The 21959-nt window shown below is 41.3% G+C and overlaps 2 protein-coding genes and 1 long non-coding RNA gene across 3 annotated transcripts; all 3 read left to right on the plus strand.

Moving 5' to 3' along the window:
* The first annotated feature begins 1664 nt into the window (after positions 1-1664).
* Positions 1665-7000, plus strand: LOC141843806 (uncharacterized). Its single transcript, XR_012603077.1, has 2 exons — positions 1665-1866; positions 6753-7000. It is a non-coding gene; the product is annotated as an uncharacterized LOC141843806 (long non-coding RNA).
* Positions 7001-8353: 1353 nt separating this feature from the next.
* LOC141846801 (pentatricopeptide repeat-containing protein At4g04370-like) lies at positions 8354-10562 on the plus strand. Its single transcript, XM_074734865.1, has one exon. The coding sequence runs from the start codon at positions 8354-8356 to the stop codon at positions 10541-10543; it is 2190 nt and encodes a 729-aa protein (XP_074590966.1). The 3' UTR covers positions 10544-10562.
* A 4118-nt stretch (positions 10563-14680) lies between these two features.
* Positions 14681-21879, plus strand: LOC141824268 (pentatricopeptide repeat-containing protein At4g04370-like; the record flags this gene model as incomplete). The annotated part of the gene is given in 2 exon segments (XM_074711527.1): positions 14681-15711; positions 21401-21879. Coding segments are annotated over 2 exon segments (1461 nt in total), but the record flags the coding sequence as incomplete, so codon positions are not given.
* Between the last annotated feature and the right edge of the window lie 80 nt (positions 21880-21959).

The following is a 21959-nucleotide window of genomic DNA, read 5'->3' on the forward strand; positions in this document are numbered from 1 at the left end:
GTTGATTATGACGGAATAAATTTATTAAAGTGGACAAAAGTCAAATTTCGACGAAGTCGAAATAATACTCTCTCCCATCGTGATCAGTTGTAGTTTCTCGATTTATTTTCTCATAGATAGTCATGGGATCGACTGTGTGGGACCGTTGGAGTGGTGGATTCTATCTTTTATTGAAAAGGATATGAGAAGGTTGCCCTCGGACATAATTGAGTTGGTTATGACAGAGTAGAGTTGTTGAAGTAAACAATGATCAAATTTCGACTTCCTTTCCTTCGTCGTGGCCGACTGCAGCTTCCCAATTTACCTCCTCATAGATAGTTGTAGAACCGATTGTGTGAGACTGCTGAGGTGGTAGATTTCACCTTTTTTGCTAAAGGATACGAGGAGGTTGGGTTGATTAGTGTGAGACAGATTTATTGAAATAGATAAGGATCGAATCTTGACGAAGTTAAGATAATATCTTCTCCATAGTGGTCACTGTAGTTTTCTGATATACTTCTTCATAAATGATCATGGAGTCAACTGTGTAGAGTCGTTGGAATGATGTCAGATGATAGACTTTCATATCAAAGGATAAGGATTTGAGCCGTGGTCGTTCAATATCTAATTTATCTCTTTTAGTTGGGATGACTACGAGGACGTTTGACTAGAGCGTTAGATGATAGACTTTTATTGTGTTTTCGTAATGTTAGCTAGTGAAACTATTTTCTAAGGGCGAGACCGTAAAATATAAAGGGCAATTTCCATATTATTATTGAATCTAACGTTGAAGACGTATTTATTTAAAAAAAAATTAGCAAAAAAAAATCATAAATTTTGGTTGTTAATTTCGTGATGCGGCAACGAATTCACAATAGAGATCGTAGTCACGGAATATTCATGGTCTTAGTTCGAGTTTTCTTAAATTTTATAATTATATATATATATATATATATTATTTTTGACAAAAGGCACTTTGAAAAATAAAATCTATTTTTTTATAAATATAAAAGTTCATTGCATTTTCGATTTTTTTTCTAAAGTTGAAACAGTGATAGAGTAAATTGCTTGGTAGTTTTAAATACTTAAGAAAATATGATAGATCCAAAAATTGTAGCAAATTTTTAGGAATAATTTAAAAAATAATTAAAATACGATGAGAGATAGGGTAAAATTTTACGGTCCTTATTAATTTAAACAATTATTGAGCGAGTAAATATTTGATGTTTTGTCACGGGTCCAGATGTGGGTCCAGACGTAGGAATATATGCGTCAAAGCGCAGCGCGACATGCTTCGTCAGTGCTGGCTCCCACTCAACCGCTGCCCGTTCGGGCTGGCTCCACCTCATCGCTCTCTCCCTGCACGCGCACCGCCTCGTGCACTGCGTGCCAACAGCAAACAGCGGACGCCTAATCGCAACTGGGGACGCCTTCCGCCCTGTTTCAAAATAAATCCTCGCTTTCTCAATCCGCACACCCACACCAGCCACCCATCCGCACACCCACTCTAACGGCTCTCTTTGCCTCTCATCGGCATTCGCGTCTCCCTTTTCTCGAGAAAAAAACTGAAAAGAGAAAAAAGAAAATACGAAGAAAGAGAAGGAAAAAAAACAAGGAAAAGGAATAAAGCCGACAAGTTTCGTCCAAATCAGAGATTAGAGATTGCAGCAGCTGACACTCTTTCTTTGCCCCCCTATTTATTATCCTCCGCCTCTCTAAGTCTTCAATCTCTTTCTTCGCACAGAGGGAAGAGAATATCGAGAGCCAGGGTTTCGTCCTCCTACTCCTCCCGCCGCTTGATCGTCCTTCAGGAATCGGATGTCTTCGCCCCTCGCTGATTCCCCTCCGCCGACTCCGGGGAGGAGGCGGCACGAGAGGAGAAAAAAGGTTAGGGAACTCGTCCTTCTCCTTCTCCTCCTCCGATAAGCTGTTAGTGCCATTGTCCTGTTTTCGAACAACCAATTTTTTTTTTAAAAAAAAATTATTACGTTTTAATGCTGCCTTCTTCCTCTGCGAGGCATGTGGGAGATTTTGCCAGGAGTAGTTGGGTTTCTGGTGGAAACGAGGACAGTAGAAGGATAAAGAAGCAAATGGAAATACACGGAGAGAGAAAGAGAGTGGGTTGTTGACTTGTTTTGATGGAAAATGAAGAATAGGGTGGTGGATAGCGGTTGTCGTTTTTTTGATTGCAGAGTATGATTGAGTATTCTTGCTATTCGAGTTTGTTTGCAGACCGATTTGGAGGTTAGTGAAATAGAATATGATGAAAAGCTCGGTCTTAAAATGTATGTGTATGCCTGAGGTTTTTCAGCAAGAGGGATAGTTCCATTTGAGTACGGGTTGGATGTTTTTAGATACTACATTGTTGGTTCCCGTGAAGTTTGTTCACATCCAATTTGGAGGTTGGTGAAATAGAATATGATGGGAACTACGAACTTCAATATATGTATGAATAATCTCAATGAGTTAGATAGTTCCATTGGAGCATGGGTTGGTCGTGATAGTTTGGTGTTTGTTCCATTCTGAAAATGTAAAAGGCTCGTACTCTTTGTTCGGGATGCATATGTGAGTTAAATGTGATGACTCGATCTTGCAGGTAGGCAACAGGGTAGGGTGGGGGATATTAAGGATCTTAATGACTGTTAGGTTGACAAAATTTAATGCGAAGTTCTTTGATGATGGTATGATTATGGAATTGTGGCGACCTGTCTTTTTTGAGTTTGAAGCATTTTAAGTTAAATTGCGAATCAGACTGTTTTGGGGAAAAACCAAAATAAAAAATTTCAAATGTGGAAAAATGACACAACTTTGAGATTTATCCGAACTCATGGGCTTGGGACAAATAATTAGTTTGATAATAGTGGGAGAGAAAGTTGTGCTTTTTATCTAGTTCATCATGCCACTGCATCTTATAAATAGTTTGTGTTCTTTACATAACTAGTTCATAATTCAACTGCATTGTTTTCTATACATGCAGCTAAGCTTTAGTTTCTCTAATGCATACAGCTAAATAAAGTAAAATATTGGTATCACTATGTTTTCCCCGTTGGCATTGCAATGTGGCTTATTCTCCCAAGGAAAAACAATTTTCTTTTATCTAATCCAACAAACTCATAGTCTGGTATAAACTCTTCTCATTATGAGCTTTCTGGTTTTGCACAGCCCTTCTTTGCAGCCTATGGGATCATCAGATGTTTGATGCTCAAGTTGAAACTCATCTCTGCAACTTCTAATGACCATCCCAGTTCAAAAAAAAAAAAAGAAAGAAATTTATCTTGCAATTAGTTTACAAAGTGGGTCATGCACCATAGCACTTTGATCCAACAATCTGATAGTCTGGTATAAACTCTTCTCATTATGAGCTTTCTGGTTTCGCACAGCCCTTCTTTGCAGCCTATGGGATCATCAGATGTTTGATGGTCAACTTGAAACTCATCTCTGCAACGTCTAATGGCCTTCCCATTCCAAAAAAAAAAAAAAAAAAGAAATTTCTCTTGCAATTAGTTTACAAAATGGGTCATGCACCATAGCACTCTAGTGTAGTGTGGTTAAGTTTATCGATGCTCAATAACTCTATATATCAGCAAAATCCTGCTCCATTTTAAACTCTTAAGTAATGCTCCAAAGCTGTCTTACTCTCAGCATGCTCCTGCAGAAAAAATGCATGCCATTTATCCACTTTCTTGACTTCACCTTGAGTGAGCACATGCTCCTGATCTGGTTAGTAGTGCTATTCAATCACAGAGGGAGATCCTTTAGATTCTTCCATTCTAAATAATTGACGAGTCTGCTCTTTTGCCTGACCTGTCTTTAGGTGCCCTGATCTACATGAATTCACTGGACATGTTGCCCTTCTTAGACCTCAACCTATGGATCATCTTCTAGACTCAAGGTCTTTTCACATTTGCATTGAATATCTTAAATTTCTCTCTCATATAAATACACATCACACAAGTTCAGTCTAACTACTAGGCTATAGTAGGTGATTTTGTGACAACTAGAGAAATAATGTATTCTGCCTTTATTGCCTTCTCGCTACACTGAGCTCCTTTTCCTTCTTTTTTTTTTTTCATCAAGCAATTGCTTTTATAGTGGCCATATATGTTTATCTTACTGCAGAAGCTCTGGACATCTTTAGTAAACACAGTAATCTAGGCTTGATTTAGATATGCACAATTAAGATTGCTGCCCTAATGACTATCCTTTGCTTTATTCCAATATGAAATGAAAATCGACAACTTTATCCTTATTTTGAGCAGTAAATTTAATCATCACCACCTGTAGAATTGAACAGATCAAACAATGAACTAACCAGTCTTTCTACAAAGTCATGAAATTGTTTAGACGCTCCATTTAGATCCTAATCATCTTTCATATGTTACATGCACAACCTCTTCCAGAAATAAATATGATTAATAGCTTGTTCACTGTGCAACACTTCCAGTTTCTTCTTGATTTCCTGTGATGTATCTTGACTATCTGCGGTAGTTATGGTATTTAATGGCTTGATTTTTCTTTGCAAAGTAGAATATGTATATATCAATATACCTAGAATGTGGAATCCCCTCCACTACCAAGAATTTGTCGCTCATGATAGAGGAAATAGATTCAATTCTGTGTGCAGATGAATATACCTTCCACAAACACAATAAAATCACATCATCACAAGAAATGAAGAAACGTGATCTACATGTTTTAACCTAAGATATTTACCAGAGAATCCAAATTTATATGATATCAGAGATATTCAATAAAAATTGAACAATACACTGTCTACATTGAATTCAGAAGTCCTCTCATTCCTCTCTTTACACCTCTCTCATATTAATGGTGAAAACAAGCAAAATCTTTTCAAGCATCAAAAGCTCAATTTCAGAAGAAAAACCTCTTGTCTCTAAGCTCTCTGGCTTCTCCTAGTCTTTGCATGCAACCCACGGTGCCATCGTGACTCTGGTGTGGTTCACAAAGTGCAAAACAATCGCCATAGCTCCCATGAAAATCCTCTGGTTAATCTTTCTCATCCAATGATTTTGAGCATTTTTATTCTGTGACAGTACTCTAGTGAACTAAATTCAAAACATCTGACAGTATTTGTTAATAAAAGCTTGAAAGTCAGGAATGTTATGCAAATTCAAAATTGGTAACTTGGGTTCAATTTTGTTAGTTTCGGACTGATTGAGTAACTAGTTTGGTAGCCAATTTTCTTTTCCTTTGTCGCAGTCAATGATTTTTGCTTGTCCACTGATGCATTGGGTTGGAAATACTTTAACCAGCTAAGTTTTACATTGATTAGCTTAGTTATGTAATTCTTAATGCACAGGTCAGTCATGTGAATTTTATTGTTGCTGACTCCAAGCTTGACACATAAAACGAGTAATTTCATGATAAACTGGAGATGAAATGCTAGTGTTGGGAATTGAGATTAGATTGTGCAAACAGTCAAATGTACGTATTCTGAATCAATTGAGATGTTCAAATGACAACACATGAATGTAAGGTAGGGCTACATAAATAGATCATCTTTGATCAGAATATATAACTTTTTCTTTTAGCTTCTACGGTTTATTGGATCAGATCCTACAAAACCAATGAAACATAGTAACAACCAAAAAATCATAAGAAATTACCACTAGAGCTCGTGGGCAAAACATAGGACATACCATGCATTTTTGCTCATCTTTAATAAGCATTTGAAACACAATCTGTTTATAAAAATTACAATTATTATTTTAAGGAGTTTATTGTTATAAACAATCCATAAAAATGGATTGCTTCAATCTACCAACTAGTAAATGCATGAATTACAAAATTCCTAGTGGTTGTGCTGTTATGCAAACAATTTCGGATTGGCATGATAAGTTGTTAACTTTAGTTTGGTATATGTCAATGATCCATCCTTATGAAAACCATCATTGATTCCTCATAGTCATAGCCAACTGACTCTTATGGACTCCATTCATGAGTTTCTATCACTATGACACTACAAATAAAATGTGAGTTGTTTTTTTTTTTTTTTTTAATTTAAAAAATGTGATGGGCTAACAGCAAGTTGCAGGAGATTGATGCCCTTTGGTTTTGAGAATGGCTAGGTCTTGAGGCTTTTGAAACTATATCCCAACTGAAGCATAAGTGTCCCATTTTGCCCTAGATCATCAATCAATCATTCTTACAGCTGTCACATTTTTTAGTCAAGGGGTTTGGCCAATTCTTTTTGTCGATTATATATATTAGCAATGAATTAAAACTGAATTTAAATTATCTAATTTATCATCAGCTGCAATTTATTCTTCGATATATTTGCTGCATGTTAGTAGTGGTCTAGGTGAGATAACTGATCACTGAAAGTATATGGTCACGTATTTTTTTAGGAGAGCTGCATATGCAGTAAATTTTCTTCATTATGGTAGCTAACTCTGGCCACATTCACTGCACGTTTCAAATTGAACATTGGCTACTTTATATAATAATATCATCATCGATTCAAATTTGGTCCATAATAAATGCCTTTTATCATTGCTAGACACAGACATTAAGTGCATCATTCTCAGTACATATTTGTTATTTGAATTATATAGCTTCTTATCAAACAAAAGACTACAGTTATCTGCACAAGGATTTACATCTTTAGGTTTATTTAAACACAGAGAAACCAGTCATCCATGTTTATATGCTATGGCTTATGCCTGTATATAGCTGCTCTTTGTAGTTTGTTGAGCTCTGAATTTTACTTGGCAACTTTTAGATCTCTCTAATATCTCATTCCCCACTTTCAGGTATCAAAATGACGACAGGCTACGACTGCCTGGAAACAATGTTCTCGTCAAGTGGATGCAGATTATCTAGTCTTTTGATTATATTTGTCAAATGCATTAGATAATGTCATGCTTGGAGAGTTAGGGAATGAAGCCATTGGTCCGCCAGACATCATATGTTTTGGGTCATTATATTTGACATCCTCATATTTCTCGTTCAGCTAAATGACATTCAAATATTCAGTTTAAATCAATTTTTCTCTCTTAAACTCGGTATTCCTAAATGTACAAATCCATACAAAGCTGCTGTAGTGAGATGATGACCAGTAGCAGCATGTTGTTGTTTCATGAGGCTTGAGGAACCAGAGACCTCGGTATGCTTTTGTGCAGAATTTATCTGCAGATCCCAGTCCCACCAAAAGCTTGTCCGTGCATGTCTGTCTGTAAAAAGATGCATGCCATTTACGATTTGCTGAAACTATTGCATTTCAAAAGTAGAGAAAAAGGCTGGATTTTGTTTATGGCTAATCAGTGTTTCTAATCGAGGCCGCAGAGTGACCGTGGTTAATTCCCTTGGCCTAGTCGATTTCTCTCTCTCTTTTCGTTACGATTTTTTTTATTATCGTATTTTCTCTACGACATAAGTATCCAAATGATGGAAAGCAAAAGCGCTGCCCTTCAATAGGTGGTAAATTACATCGTAATTTATGAAGTAGATGATAAATCTGATGGTAATCTGAATCGAGGTTACAGTGAACTCTTAGATGATCAAATTCCAATGGCTTGCGAAGCGAGGTACGACAGCGTTACCGGCGTGATCATTACGACGCTAATGTCAGAATCGAGTCCAAGAGAGGAAATTATTAGAGATGAGAGTGTGTGTTAGTGCTTAATGGGGAAGAATTGTTTTTAAGTGCCAGAACAAATTTATCGTATCATTAATTTATCTCCATCGATTTTTATATGGACGATGAAAAAAATCTCTATGTAGTTCACCAATTGATCATACGAGAGCGGTTGGAGTGCCAAGTGCAACAATGGTTGAGAATTATACATCTGGCATTGTAAGTCGTTAGTCAAATGTCATTTATGCTAGTTGTCAGAGGTTGTCAGGCTGCTGCCCAAGTGCGTGATTTGTCAAAAGTTGAGCATGCGTTGTTGGCTTTCGCGGATAGTCAATTGGGGCTTCTTTTTGATTTTAAAAAAGATAGATCCGTCATTTTAACGGCACCACACGGTCGGCTTCTCTTCTATAACGCAGGAGGGTATTGTAAAATTCATCAGAATTCGAATTCTTGTCCTCTTCTACAAATCTGCTAATAAATTATTTTATTAAAAAATTTTAATAAAATATTTTATTAATATGTATAAAGGCTTTTAAATTTTGAATAAAATGGTGTTGGATAAAAGCTAAGTAGTCTGGTCCAAGAATGAAATCGAGTGCTTAAAAATATAATTTATATCCAAGTCCGAGTGGAATGATATAAGACGACTTTCAAACTTCGCTGAACGAGAGGTAACCAACCTGGACGGACGCGGATACCATCGGTTTACGTCAATTCGATTTGGTTTGTTTAAAGCTGAATCAGGTTTCGGTTCCCGCGTCGGATTCGAATCATTCGATGCAACCATGCGGTGGCGACGGCGGTGCCACCTTCTTCGCCCTCCTCGCCGACTACCGGTCGCTGCTAGCCCGCGCTCTGCCTCCTCCTGCCCGGGCCTTCCCTCCTCTCCTCCGCGCCTGCTCCGTCTCCTCCGCTCTGTATCCCCTCGGTCTGGCGCTCCACCTTCACGCTTTCCTCCTCGGCCATGCCCCCGCCGACACCTTCGTCTCCTCCTCCATCCTCCACCTCTACTCCTCCTCCGGCTCCCTCCTCTCCGCTCGACGCCTCTTCGACGAGATCCCCTTCAAATTCTCCGTCGTCCCCTGGACCACCGTCATCGCCGCTTACTCCCGCGCCGGCTGCCACGAGAGGGCCTTCTCCTTCCTCCGCGACATGCGCCGGAGCGATGTCCGCCCCAACTCCGTCACCTTGCTCTCCATGCTCCCGCTCGACCTCGTCCCTCTGCAGTGCCTCCACGCCTCTGTCTTCCGCCACGGCCTGCAGTCCAACCTCGCCCTTGCCAACGCCTTGGTGAACGCCTACGGAAGGTGCGGCTGCGTCGCGCTGGCTCGGAAGCTGTTCGATTCAATGCCCGAAAGAGATGTCATTTCCTGGAATTCCGTTCTTTCAGGATACTCTAAGACTGGTCGCGTACGCGAGGCGTTCTATTTATTCGGCGCAATGAGGAACGAAGGAATCCACCCGGATCGTTGGACGTACGGCTCCTTGGTGTCTTCCATCACCACCAGCAATGATGGAGGAAGAGGAGCAGCGGCATTGGCTCGCTTGGGCAAGCTAGTTCATGCGGCGTTACTCACATCTGGGCATGGGCTGGACGCCCTCATCGAGACCGCGCTCGTTGGGATGTATTTAAAGTTTGGGGACAACGACGAAGCGTTTCTTCTCTTTGACAGCTCGTCGGACCGGCGGGACGCCATCTCGTGGTCTGCCATGATCACGGGCCTCGTACAGATCGGCAGAGCAGACAAGGCGTTGCTCGTTTTCCAACAGATGTTGAATTCAGGGTCGCCGCCTCCCTCTTCAGCCTTAGCCAGTGCCTTTTCAGCTTGCGCGCAGTTAGGGTCACCTAACGTTGGAGCTTCCATCCATGGTCATGTAGTCAGGCATGGTTTGATCCTAGATGTCGCCGCTCAGAACGCGCTCATCAGCTTGTACGTGAAGTGCGGCCGATTAAATCAGAGCCACCACCTGTTTGAGATATTGACTGAACGAGACGTCGTCTCCTGGAACTCGTTGATCTCTGGCTATGCTCAGAACGGACACCTGGAGGAGGCTTTCTACCTGTTCGATGAAATGCGGGCGGCTTCACAGCGACCCGATACCATAACCATGGTTTCCCTTCTCCAGGTGTGTGCCTCGATGGGCGCACTTCACCACGGGAGGTTGGTCCACGCCTTCACGATCAGGCACGAAGCAGCTCCGTCCATCTCCCTTGACACTTCTTTGGTCGACATGTACGCCAAGTGCGGCGATTTGGGAGCCGCTGTAAGATGCTTCGCGTCAATGCCAGAGCAGGACCTGGTTTCCTGGGGTGCGATGATTGCAGGATACGGGGGCCACGGGATGGGAGACATGGCTCTTGGAGCGTACAGAGACTTCCGCAGCAAGGGAATGAAACCGAACGGTGTCATTTTCCTGGCCGTGCTCTCGGCTTGTAGTCACGCCGGCCTGGTCTCTGAGGGCCTCAGGATGTTCAAGTCCATGACAGAGGAGTTCCGATTGGAGCCTAGCGTCGAGCACTGGGGATGCATCGTTGATCTCCTCTGCAAGGCTGGGAGGCTGGAAGAAGCGCTGGGGTTCGCGAACACCATGTCGCCAAGGCCGACTGCCGACGTCCTGGGGATACTGCTCGACGCATGCAGGGCCGGTGGTTTCGTGTCGTTGGCGGATGAGGTAGCGAGGCGGATCACGGCGCTGAAGCCGGACTCGGCTAACAGTTACGTGCAACTGGCGCACAGCTACGCGGCGATGCGGAGGTGGGACGGGGTGGGAGATGCGTGGGCGCAGATGAGAGCGCGAGGGTTGAGGAAAGCCCCCGCGTGGAGTTACGTCGAGCTGCACGGGAGCATCATGCCGTTCTTTGCGGAGCACCACGCGCACCCGCAGCAGCAGGACATCGTCTTTTTACTGAAGCTCCTCGACGGCGAGATGAAGGCACTGAAGGAATCTCCCTGCCCCGGCAGTTGAATCGCACCCCTTTTCTTCTGTAGCAAAGCACGGTCGGCCCTAATTATTTAATTAGGAGGAGATAAATGAGAAAATTAAAAGTAATTATTTATGAGAAAATAAATTAGAAAATTAGAATTTATCAGATATCAAATTAAATATTCCAATCGATAAAATAAATCGAGTGAGAGATTGAATCGTTGACAAGCAAATCAATAAAAAAAAAACAGTGATAAAAATTAATAATATACTGGCTTAGCGTGTTGATTCTATTTTAAATTGGTCAATGTCTAATTAGTGACGCGAGGAGACAAGTTGAAATTAGATTTTTTTTCTCATTAATTTAGGTAAGCACTTTGCTTATTGCATTTTGAAAGATCATTCTAATTCTATCTTTTGTTAATCATCAAGGGTTTAAAAAGATTAATGATTCATAGCATGAAGAATACCAGCATGAATGCAGCATGACACTCACATTGGCAGTGGGTCCTACTGCATGTCAGTGGGATCCATTGCATGCAATTGTGAGTGTCATGCTGCATTCATCTGACATTTTTCATGTTATGAATCATTACTCGTTTAAAAATTTAAGCTTTTCATTTATTTTAAAATAAAATATTCATTATGATATAAAGAACAAATAAATCTTACTTGTGGAGATGCATTTCTATAATTTTTTAAATATTTTACTGTCTATTATTTATTTTTCATTATTTACTCTTTATGATTAAACATAAATATTTGATTAAAGTTACATAATAATTCACAAGTTGCAGTTGCTATTTACATTTTAAATGAGTTTATTTGAGTTATTTTCTAACTATTTTTTATTTTACTTATAAGTGATGTATAAACTAAGAATTTGATCTAAAAAATAAAAAGAACTAATCAATTGAGTTTTATAAAAGAACTAATTAAAAAAAAATTTATTATATATTTAGTGGAAATTACGTATGTATTCCAGCGGATCAAACTGAAATTTTACTTCTACCGTGAAAATAAAAGACTCAATCAGTCACCGTTCATCACACCTTTTGGACTCGATGATCACCGTTGCTTAAGAGGTACGTTTCTTTAAAAATATCTCAATCTTTCATCGGTCTTTTCGCTCATATATTTATTTAGTTGTGCTCGTGTTATCTCCGCCTCCTATTCAAAAGATCCGTCAGAGCCATGGCCGAAGAAATCCCCGTCTCATCCGTCGCTCTCTAACGGCAAGAACGCGACAAAGAAACGCTGTCGCCCTGCCCAACGGCGAGAACGAATCCAACGACAAAGAGTTCCCTGAAGCTGTTGCCCTGGCCAACGGCGAGAACGAATCCAACGACAAAGAGTTCCCTGACGCTGTTGCCCTGGCCAACGGCGAGAACGAATCCAACGACAAAGAGTTCCCTGACGATGTCGCTGTTGAGGAGGAAGAGGATCTCAATAAGGTGCGTCTTGATCTCGTGCGTCTTGATCTCAATAAGGTGCATCTTGATCTCCATAAGATCCAAGCCGAGTTGCAGAATCTCCATAAGGAGAGCCACGACTTCAAAGCCGAGTTGCAGAATCTCATTAAGAGGCTTCTTGATCTCCATAAGGAGCAGAATCTCATTAAGAGGCTTCTTGATCTCCATAAGGAGCGCGAGGACCTCAAAGCCAATGAACGAGTACTTGGCATGGCATCAGCTGTTGGAGTTGTTGGAATTGCGGTTGGGGCACTTGCGCTTGTGACTCTTGACCTTTTCAAGCAGAAATAGAATTGGATTAGAAGGTTAGCGCGCTTGGGACTCCTTACGAGCACTTGCGCTTGGGACTCCTTACGAGCACTTGGCGCTTGGGACTCCTTACGAGCACTGGCGCTTGGGACTCCTTACGTTAGTTTTCTACTTTTTCTTACTCTAGTAGAGTTTTTAATAAATCCTATGTTTGATCTTCAAATCTTTCTTGCTTGAACTACATAGGATCCTTCTTATCATATATCCAATGCTGGTTGTGGGTTTTCATTTTAAAACTATATTCTGATTCATGTATTTTAGAAACAACCTTTATTGGTAGCTAGCTACGTATGTGAATCTTTGAATTTTGAATATTTTCTTTTTAATAAATGATTGGCTTTCTTTCCTTAAATGTATTGTATTGTTGCTTGTGTAACTACTTAAGTTGTATTGTTTCTTTTCTTAGCTATATCGGTAGATGCCTAAATCTTTCTTGTGATCCTCAACATCATCATCAACAAGCTGAGTTAGTCCTATTGTTTTGGTTGCATGTATCTTTTCTTTTAACTGAACCTCTTGAAGGCTATATCAATATCTTAAATCATATAAAACAAAGAGGCATGCAAAATTGTATCTTTGTCTGACATCAATTGTTGGATTGTTGTCTCCGGTTAGTTGGACTTCAACAACTTGAGGATTATGACCACGACAATTGTTGTTAAACAATGTTTAGTATTATATCATCTTTAGCTGGTGAGATCTTCATATAACTGTGATAATTCGACTTTCATCAGTTTTTTTTTTTTGAATTATGTCCTTAGAGATAGTGTCTGCATATTTGCCCACATGTTTCATAATGTTAACGAAAAGATTGGATTGATTACCTAGCAAATTAATCATACCTATATTGTAAAATCAACTCTGTGAATTGTATCTTCTTTTTTTTTTTTGATCATGTCATTCTTTCAATATTTCTTGTTTAGATCATATCATTGTTGAACATAAATTCCCTTGTTAGTCCATTCATGAGATTGTCATTTAGTCTTTCTCACTTTGTTGATGGTTTTAGGTAACTGTCTGTTAATTTTGTCATCTCTTTTATTAAAAGAAAGAACCAAATTTAAATTTTTATAGTGTTTAGGGGGTTTTGAAATATTACAATGACTGCCCTCTTCTTTCCCTCTTCATCTTTGAAGGAGCATTGCTTGCTTCGTAATCGAATGCCCCCTTTGTGATGTAATGGAAATAATCCATGGAACATGATTTCTCATGAGAATTTATTTGTGGATGTTAGGTTTGAAGTTATTACTCATTTTATAATGGGATAACATTCTTTAATGTTTATTGGTTAATGTCCTGAAAGAGTTGCATTTGAGTTATGTATCTCTTGATAAAATGGAGATAAAATGTGTTATATAATTTGATCCAAATTTGAATGTTAGAGTCTTCAATGAATTGGTCAAACAAATGTGTTTGCATGGATTTGATACAAATGTGTTTGCATCTCTCTCCCAAGCTCCCTTGGGCAGTAAGAGGAAGGATAGTATATAGTGTACTTCGATTCTCTTGCAGGGCATATCATACGCCCTTCATCTTTCAATATTTCCTAGCTTCTACATCGTTAAATTGGTTGCAGATTGGCATGATATCCTTGTGTGAGACTTCTCCCACTCCTTGAATTTGTAAAGTACATATTCTGAATTACAAAGTAATACAAGGAAAGATGAATACCAGGAGTGAGAGACTCGTTGTTTGAACTAAGTAGCCAACAGAATGAAGGGGATAAGGAAATTGATACTAAGATTGAAGACCAAATGATTTTTGTACATGTAGAAACTAGCGAGTTAGGTAATTAAGAGAACTAAAGATGAGAACAATAAGAAATATAGTTTATAAAATACATGATCGGCCAACAAAGTGCTTTTGCCTAAACTTGCAGAGTAGATAAACAGATTTTAAATGTCAACATTTTCTTGTTAATCCAGATGCATCAAAATTATGACGATGTAATCACAAAAAGCTACCAAAGATGGGTTCTCCATGAGTGAATTTTAGTCCCCGAGGCAATGGTGCTGCGGTAGGACATCCAGTTTGTCTCCTAGGCATCCACGGTTCAATCTCCAGTTACGGCATATTTGTAAGAATTTTTCTCTAAATAGAGAACGTAATTAAAGGATGCTGGGCGTCTGGGTTGGCCCGGACCAGTCACTCCCAGAGATAATCAATAGGCTAATTGGGATTTATCATTTTTTTTTCCATGAGTGAATTTTAAGAATGTCAACATTTTCCAAACTTGTAAAGCAAGGTGCCATAGAAACAAACAGATCCAGCAATGCCAAGGGTTAAGTGGTTAATGAAGATCAAAAGAAAGAAAATTCTTACGCCGAATGCAGTGCATTTCAACTCGATTGATCCTTTTAATTGCTTTCTCAAATCCCTCCAAGCAACTTCCAAGTAATACGGCTCCTTGGTGTCTTCCATCACTACCAGCGATGATGGAGGAAGAGGAGCAGAGGCATTGGCCCGCTTGGGTAAGCTAGTTCATGCGGCGTTACACACATCTGGGCATGGGCTGGACGCCCACATCGAGACCGCGCTCGTTGGGATGTATTTAAAGTTTGGGGACAACGACGAAGCGTTTCTTCTCTTTGACATCTCGTGGTCCGCCATGATCACGGGCCTCGTACAGATCGGCAGAGCAGACAAGGCGTTGCTCGTTTTCCAACAGATGTTGAATTCAGGGTCGCCGCCTCCCTCTTCAGCCTTAGCCAGTGCCTTTTCAGCTTGCGCGCAGTTAGGGTCACCTAACGTTGGAGCTTCCATCCATGGTCATGTAGTCAGGCATGGTTTGATCCTAGATGTCGCCGCTCAGAACGCGCTTATCAGCTTGTACGTGAAGTGCGGCCGACTAAATCAGAGCCACCACCTGTTTGAGATATTGACTGAACGAGACGTCGTCTCCTGGAACTCGTTGATCTCTGGCTATGCTCAGAACGGACACCTGTAGGAGGCTTTCTACCTGTTCGATGAAATGCGGGCGGCTTCACAGCGACCCGATACCATAACCATGGTTTCCCTTCTCCAGGTGTGTGCCTCGATGGGCGCGCTTCACCACGGGAGGTTGGTCCATGCCTTCACGATCAGGCACGAAGCAGCTCCGTCCATCTCCCTTGACACTTCTTTGGTCGACATGTACGCCAAGTGCGGCGATTTGGGAGCCGCTCTAAGATGCTTCGCGTCAATGCCAGAGCAGGACCTGGTTTCCTGGGGTGCGATGATTGCAGGATACGGGGGCCACGGGATGGGTGACATGGCTCTTGGAGCGTACAGAGACTTCCGCAGCAAGGGAATGAAACCGAACGGTGTCATTTTCCTGGCCGTGCTCTCGGCTTGTAGTCACGCCGGCATGGTCTCCGAGGGCCTCAGGATGTTCAAGTCCATGACAGAGGAGTTCCGATTGGAGCCTAGCGTCGAGCACTGGGATGCATCGTTGATCTCCTCTGCAAGGCCGGGAGGCTGGAAGAAGCGCTGGGGTTCGCGAACACCATGTCGCCATTGCCGACTGCCGATGTCCTGGGGATACTGCTCGACGCCTGCAGGGCCAGTGGATTCGCGTCGTTGGCGGATGAGGTAGCTAGGCGGATCACGGCGCTGAGGCCGGACTCGGCTAACAGTTACGTGCAGCTGGCGCACAGCTACGCGGCGATGCGGAGGTGGGACGGGGTGGGAGATGCGTGGGCGCAGATGAGAGCGCGAGGGTTGAGGAAAGCCCCCGCGTGGAGTTACGTCGAGCTGCACGGGAACATCATGCCGTTCTTTGCGGAGCACCACGCGCACCCGCAGCAACAGGACATCGTCTTTTTACTGAAGCTCCTCGACGGCGAGATGAAGGCACTAAAGGAATCTCTGCGACCCTAATTTTTAATTAGGAGGTAAATTAGAAAATTAAAATAAATTATTTATGAGGAAGTAAATTAGAAAATATTACATTAAACATCCCAATCAATAAAATAAACTGAGCGAGAGATTGAATCGTTGACAAGCAAATCAATAAAAAAAAAACAGTGATAAAAATTGATAATGTGCTGGCTTAGCGTGGAGTTGATTCTATTTTAAATAGGTCAATGTCTAATTAGCGACGCGAGGAGACACGTTGAAGTTAGATTTTTTTTTCTCATTAATTTAGGTAAGCACTTTGCTTGTTGCATTTTGAAAGGTCATTCTATTCCTATCTTTTGTTAATCATCAAGAGTTTAAAAAATTAAGCTTTTCATTTGTTTTAAAATAACATTTTCATTATGATATAAAGAACAAATAAATCTTACTTATGGAGGTGCATTTCTATAATTTTTTTTAAATATTTTACTGTCTATTATTTATTTTTTATAATTTACGCTTTATGATTAAACACAAATATTTGTTTAAAGTTACATAATAATTCACAAGTTGCAGTTGCTATTTACATTTTAAATTAGTTTATTTGAGTTATTTTCTAATTATTTTTTATTTTACTTATAAGTGATGTATAAACTAAGAATTTGATTAAAAAAAAAGAACTAATTAAAAAAGATTTATTATATATTTAGTGGAAAGTACGTTTGTATTCCAGCGGATCAAACTGAAATTTTACCTCTACCGTGAAAACTAAAGACTCCATCTATCTCAACCTTTCATCGGTCTTTTCGCTTATATATGTAAGTTTTGCTCTTGTTCTCTCCGCCCTCTCCGCCTCCGAATCAAAAGATCCGTCAGAGCCATGGCCGAAGAAATCCCCGTCTCATCCGTCGCCCTCGCCAAAGGCAAGAACGAATCCAACGACCCTGACGATGTCGCTGTTGAGGAGGAAAATACCTCTGATAAGGATCTCCTCATCTACAAGGAAATCCAGGATGAGCGTCTTGATCTCCAAAAGAAGAACCACGATCTCAAAGCCAAGAAAATCCAGGATGAGCGTCTTGATCTCCAAAAGAAGAACCACGATCTCAAAGCCGAGTTGCAGAATCGCATGAAAATGTGTCTTGATCTCCAAAAGAAGTTCCACGATTCCCAAAAGAATATCCACGATCTCCAAAAGAAGATCCACGATCTCAACGCCAATGAACGAGCAGTTGGCATGGCACCAGCTGTTGGAGTTGCGGTTGGGGCGTTTACCCTTGTGACTCTTTACTTTTTCAAGCAGCAGAAATAGAATTGGAGTTGTGGTTGGGGCGCTTGCCCTTGTGGCGATTTCAAGCACTTGATTAGTTTTCTACGTTTTCTTACTCTAGCAGAGTTTTTAATAAATCTTATGTTTGATATTCAAATCTTTCTTGCTTGAACTACATAGGATCCTTCTTATCATATATCCAATGCTGGTTGTGGGTTTTCATTTTAAAACTATATTCTGATTCATGTATTTTAGTGAAACAACTTTTACTGGTAGCTAGCTACGTATGTGAATCTTTGAATTTTGAATATTTTCTTTTTAATAAATAATTGGCTTTCTTTCCTTAAATGTATTGTATTGTTGCAGTTGATATTTACATTTAAAAATAATTTATTTTAGTTATTTTCTAATTATTATTTTATTTTACTTATAAGTGATTTATAAATTAAGAATTTGGTTAAAAATTAATAAGAACTAATCAATTGAGTTTTATAAAAAACGAATTAAAAAAGATTTATTATATATTTAGTGGAAAGTACGTATGTATCCAGAAGTCCAAATGTTTCGGATCAAACTGAAATTTTACCTCTACCGTGAAAACTAAAGGCTCCATCAATCACCGTTCAGCACATCTTTTGGACTCGAAGATCACCGTTGTTTCCTTTAAAAGTATCTCAACCTTTCATCTTTCTTTTGGCTCCTCTTTTTAGGTTTTTGCTCGTGTTCTCCGCCCACTCCGCCTCCAAATCACAGAGCCGCAGAGCCCCGTCTCATCCATGGCCGAAGAAATCGTTGCCTCTCTCACCGCCCTCGCCAACGACGAGAACGAAGCCAACGACAAAGAGTATATCTCTGATGAACTCCTCATCAAGAGCATGCAGGATTTCAAGGAATCCTTCGAGTTCGATGACCTTTTAGAGAAAATACAGAATCTTAATAAGAAGCGCGATGACCTCATAGCCCAGATGCAGAATCTGAAGACCATTGAACGAACACTTGGCATTGGAGTTGCGGTTGGGGCGCTTGTGCTTGGGATTCTTTACCTTTTCAAGCAGAAATAGAAGAATGGGGCGCTTGGGACTCCTTACGAGCACTTGATTAGTTTTCTACGTTTTCTTATTCTAGCAGAGTTTATAATAAATCTTATGTTTAATCTTCAAATCTTTCTTACTTGAACTACATAGGATCCTTCTTAGTTTTCATTTTAGCGAAACAATTTTTACTGGTAATAGCTACGTATGTGAATCTTTGAATTTTGAATATTTTCTTTTTAATAAGTGTTTGACTTTCTTTCCTTAAATGTATTGTATTGTTGCTTGTGTAACTACTTAAGTTTTATTGTTTCTTTTCTTAGCTATATCGGTAGATGCCTAAATATTTCTTGTCATCCTCAACATCATCGTCAACAAGCTGAGTTAGTCCTATTATTTTGGTTGCATGTATCTTCTCTTTAAACTGAACCTCCTGAAGGCTATATCAATATCTTAAATCATATAAAACAAAGAGGCATGCAAAATTGTATCTTTGTCTGACATCAATTGTTGCTTGGGTAAGCTAGTTCATGCAGCGTTACTCACATCTGGGAATGGGCTGGACGCCCACATCGAGAGAGACCGCGCTCATTGGGATGTATTTAGGGGGTGTTTGGTTAAGGGTAATCCAGGATTACCTTAGTTATCCACCCAATGTTATCAAATAAAACCCTGTTTGGTTTAGTTAATCGGTGATTTACTAGTAATGTTATATTCCCGACATGTCAGCCTACATCAGCAAATCAGGACATCTAATCCGGAATTGCAAAACCAAGAAAAATCTAGGTTTTGTTGGATTCCGGGGTTATCCTAATTTCGTTTACCAAATTACCTATTTTCCACAAGCCATCCGCGAAACCTCCGTGAGCCCGCCGTCCCTCCAAGCGAAACCTCCAGAGCGAAACCTAGCGAAACCTCCGCGAGCCCGCCGTCCCTCCAAGCGAAAACCTCCGCGACCCTCTCCGTCCCGAGCGAAAACCTCCGCGACCCTCTCCGTCCCGAGCGAAGCCTTCCTCTTCGTCTCGAGCGAAAACGTCCCTCTCCGTCCCGAGCGAAAACCTCCGCGACCCTCTCCGTCCCGAGTGAAGCCTTCCTCTTCGTCCCGAGCGAAATCCTAGAGCGCGCGCTTCCCCTTCCGGCGAAACCCTAGCGGCGATTCTTGACCTCGGCCTCATCCTCCTCCTCACGGTGAGTCTTCTTCCCGTTCCTTTGTGTGAAAAATGAAGAAGGTTGTTGTTTGGTTTTGCTGAAGAAGATGTTCGTATACATGTGAAATTAAGATGCGATCTTGATTAATTCGTTGGATTTCATGTTGCATTCTGAATCTTCTCTGGTTGAAATTGATATTGTTATCTGTGCAAACCGGAATGCCAATTTCACAAGTTTGATTGAGTGGAACAACATTAATCTGGTTGGTCAGCAAAGATTAGTCAAGTCAATTGCCTAGTGTTCACATCTTGAAAGTCTTCCTCCTCACGGTGTCAAGTCAATTTCATGTTGCATTTAAAATTAACTTATTTATCACATTATTTGTTAAAGCATAATGAATTTCTGAAAGTTTCTGAAAGTTTCAATGTAGGTTGTTCATACTACTGGATTGTTATATCATTAAATTTTGTTGATTAAATCACTAGTCTTATATGAGTAGAACATACTTCTATTTTGAATGCTACCGTTGGTTTTGTTTGGAGATGTTCATACTACTGGTTTGTTATATTTATTTGTTTGGAGATGTTTATACTTGCAACTGTTTTATTTTCATGATAGGTTGATATGGATCAATTAGCCGTAAGGCAAGAGATGAACATAATTGCTCTTATTATAAGAAGGAAGAGGATGCAAAGGAAGTTATTGGTGCTTTTATTATTGGCGGTTGTCTTAGCTAACAAGAGGAGTGATAGGTTTAAGAGGAGCATATCATATACTCATCAAGTATTGTCTAGATATAATATTAGGTCTATAAACTTAAATGAAATGGTTTTTCATAGTGATCGACAATGTGTTGATAACTATAGGATGGATAGAAGGTCTTTAGACAAACTTTGTTATATGCTAACGACTCATGGAAAACTGAAAGGACAACGACGAAGTGTTTCTTCTCTTTGACATCTCGTGGTCCGCCATGATCATGGGCCTCGTACAGATCGGCAGAGCAGACAAGGCGTTGCTCGTTTTCCAACAGATGTTGAATTCAGGGTCGCCGCGGGAGTTAATAACACTCTGAGAGAGAGAGAAAAGGCCGAAGTGGCACATGAACGCGTTTAATATTTTGAATGCGTTCATGTGCAATGAGGTGGGCCAGCCTCTGACTGACCCACCATATGTATTTTTTTAATTTTTTTTTAATGTTATAACTCGGTAGCGTTGGAGATGCTCGTAGCCAGTGCCTTTTCAGCTTGCGCGCAGTTAGGGTCACCTAACGTCCGAGCTTCCATCCATGTTCATGTAGTCAGGCATGGTTTGATCCCAGATGTCGCCGCTCAGAGCGCGCTCATCAGCTTGTACGTGAAGTGCGGCCGATTAAATCAGAGCCACCACCTGTTTGAGATATTGACTGAACGAGACGTCGTCTCCTGGAACTCGTTGATCTCTGGCTATGCTCAGAACGGACACCTGGAGGAGGCTTTCTACCTGTTCGATGAAATGCGGGCGGCTTCACAGCGACCCGATACCATAACCATGGTTTCCCTTCTCCAGATGTGTGCCTCGATGGGCGCGCTTCACCACGGGAGGTTGGTCCACGCCTTCACGATCAGGCACGAAGCAGCTCCGTCCATCTCCCTTGACACTTCTTTGGTCGACATGTACGCCAAGTGCGGCGATTTGGGAGCCGCTCTAAGATGCTTCGCGTCAATGCCAGAGCAAGACCTGGTTTCCTGGGGTGCGATCATCGCAGGATACGGGTGCCACTGGATGGGAGACATGGCTTTTGGAGCGTACAGAGACTTCCGCAGCAAGGGAATGAAACCGAACGGTGTCATTTTCCTCGATTGGTGCCTAGCGTCGAGCACTGGGGATGCATCGTTGATCTCCTCTGCAAGGCCGGGAGGCTGGAAGAAGCGCTGGGGTTCGCGAACACCATGTCACCAAGGCCGACTGCCGACGTCCTGGGGATACTGCTCGACGCCTGCAGGGCCGGTGGATTCGCGTCGTTGGCGGATGAGGTAGCTAGGCGGATCACGGCGCTGAAGCCGGACTCGGCTAACAGTTACGTGCAACTGGCGCACAGCTACGCGGCGATGCGGAGGTGGGACGGGGTGGGAGATGCGTGGGCGCATATGAGAGCGCGAGGGTTGAGGAAAGCCCCCGCGTGGAGTTACGTCGAGCTGCACGGGAGCATCATGCCGTTCTTTGCGGAGCACCACGCGCACCCGCAGCAGCAGGACATCGTCTTTTTACTGAAGCTCCTCGACGGCGAGATGAAGGCATGAAGGAATCTCCGCGACCCGACAGTTGAATCGCACCCCTTTTCTTCTGTAGCAAAGGTGGGTCCTCTTGCACGGTCGGCCCTAATTATTTAATTAGAAGGAGATAAATGAGAAAGTTAAAATTAATTATTT

The sequence above is a fragment of the Curcuma longa genome, chromosome 1, assembly GCF_044706935.1.
Source record: "Curcuma longa cultivar G26 ecotype Majalengka, Jawa Barat chromosome 1, ITB_CL_G26_1.1, whole genome shotgun sequence".
NCBI lineage: Eukaryota > Viridiplantae > Streptophyta > Magnoliopsida > Zingiberales > Zingiberaceae > Curcuma > Curcuma longa.

Bases quoted from the DNA above. Each gene is read 5' to 3' on its own strand.
- LOC141846801 (XM_074734865.1), top strand. From the start codon at position 8,354: ATGCAACCATGCGGTGGCGACGGCGGTGCCACCTTCTTCGCCCTCCTC.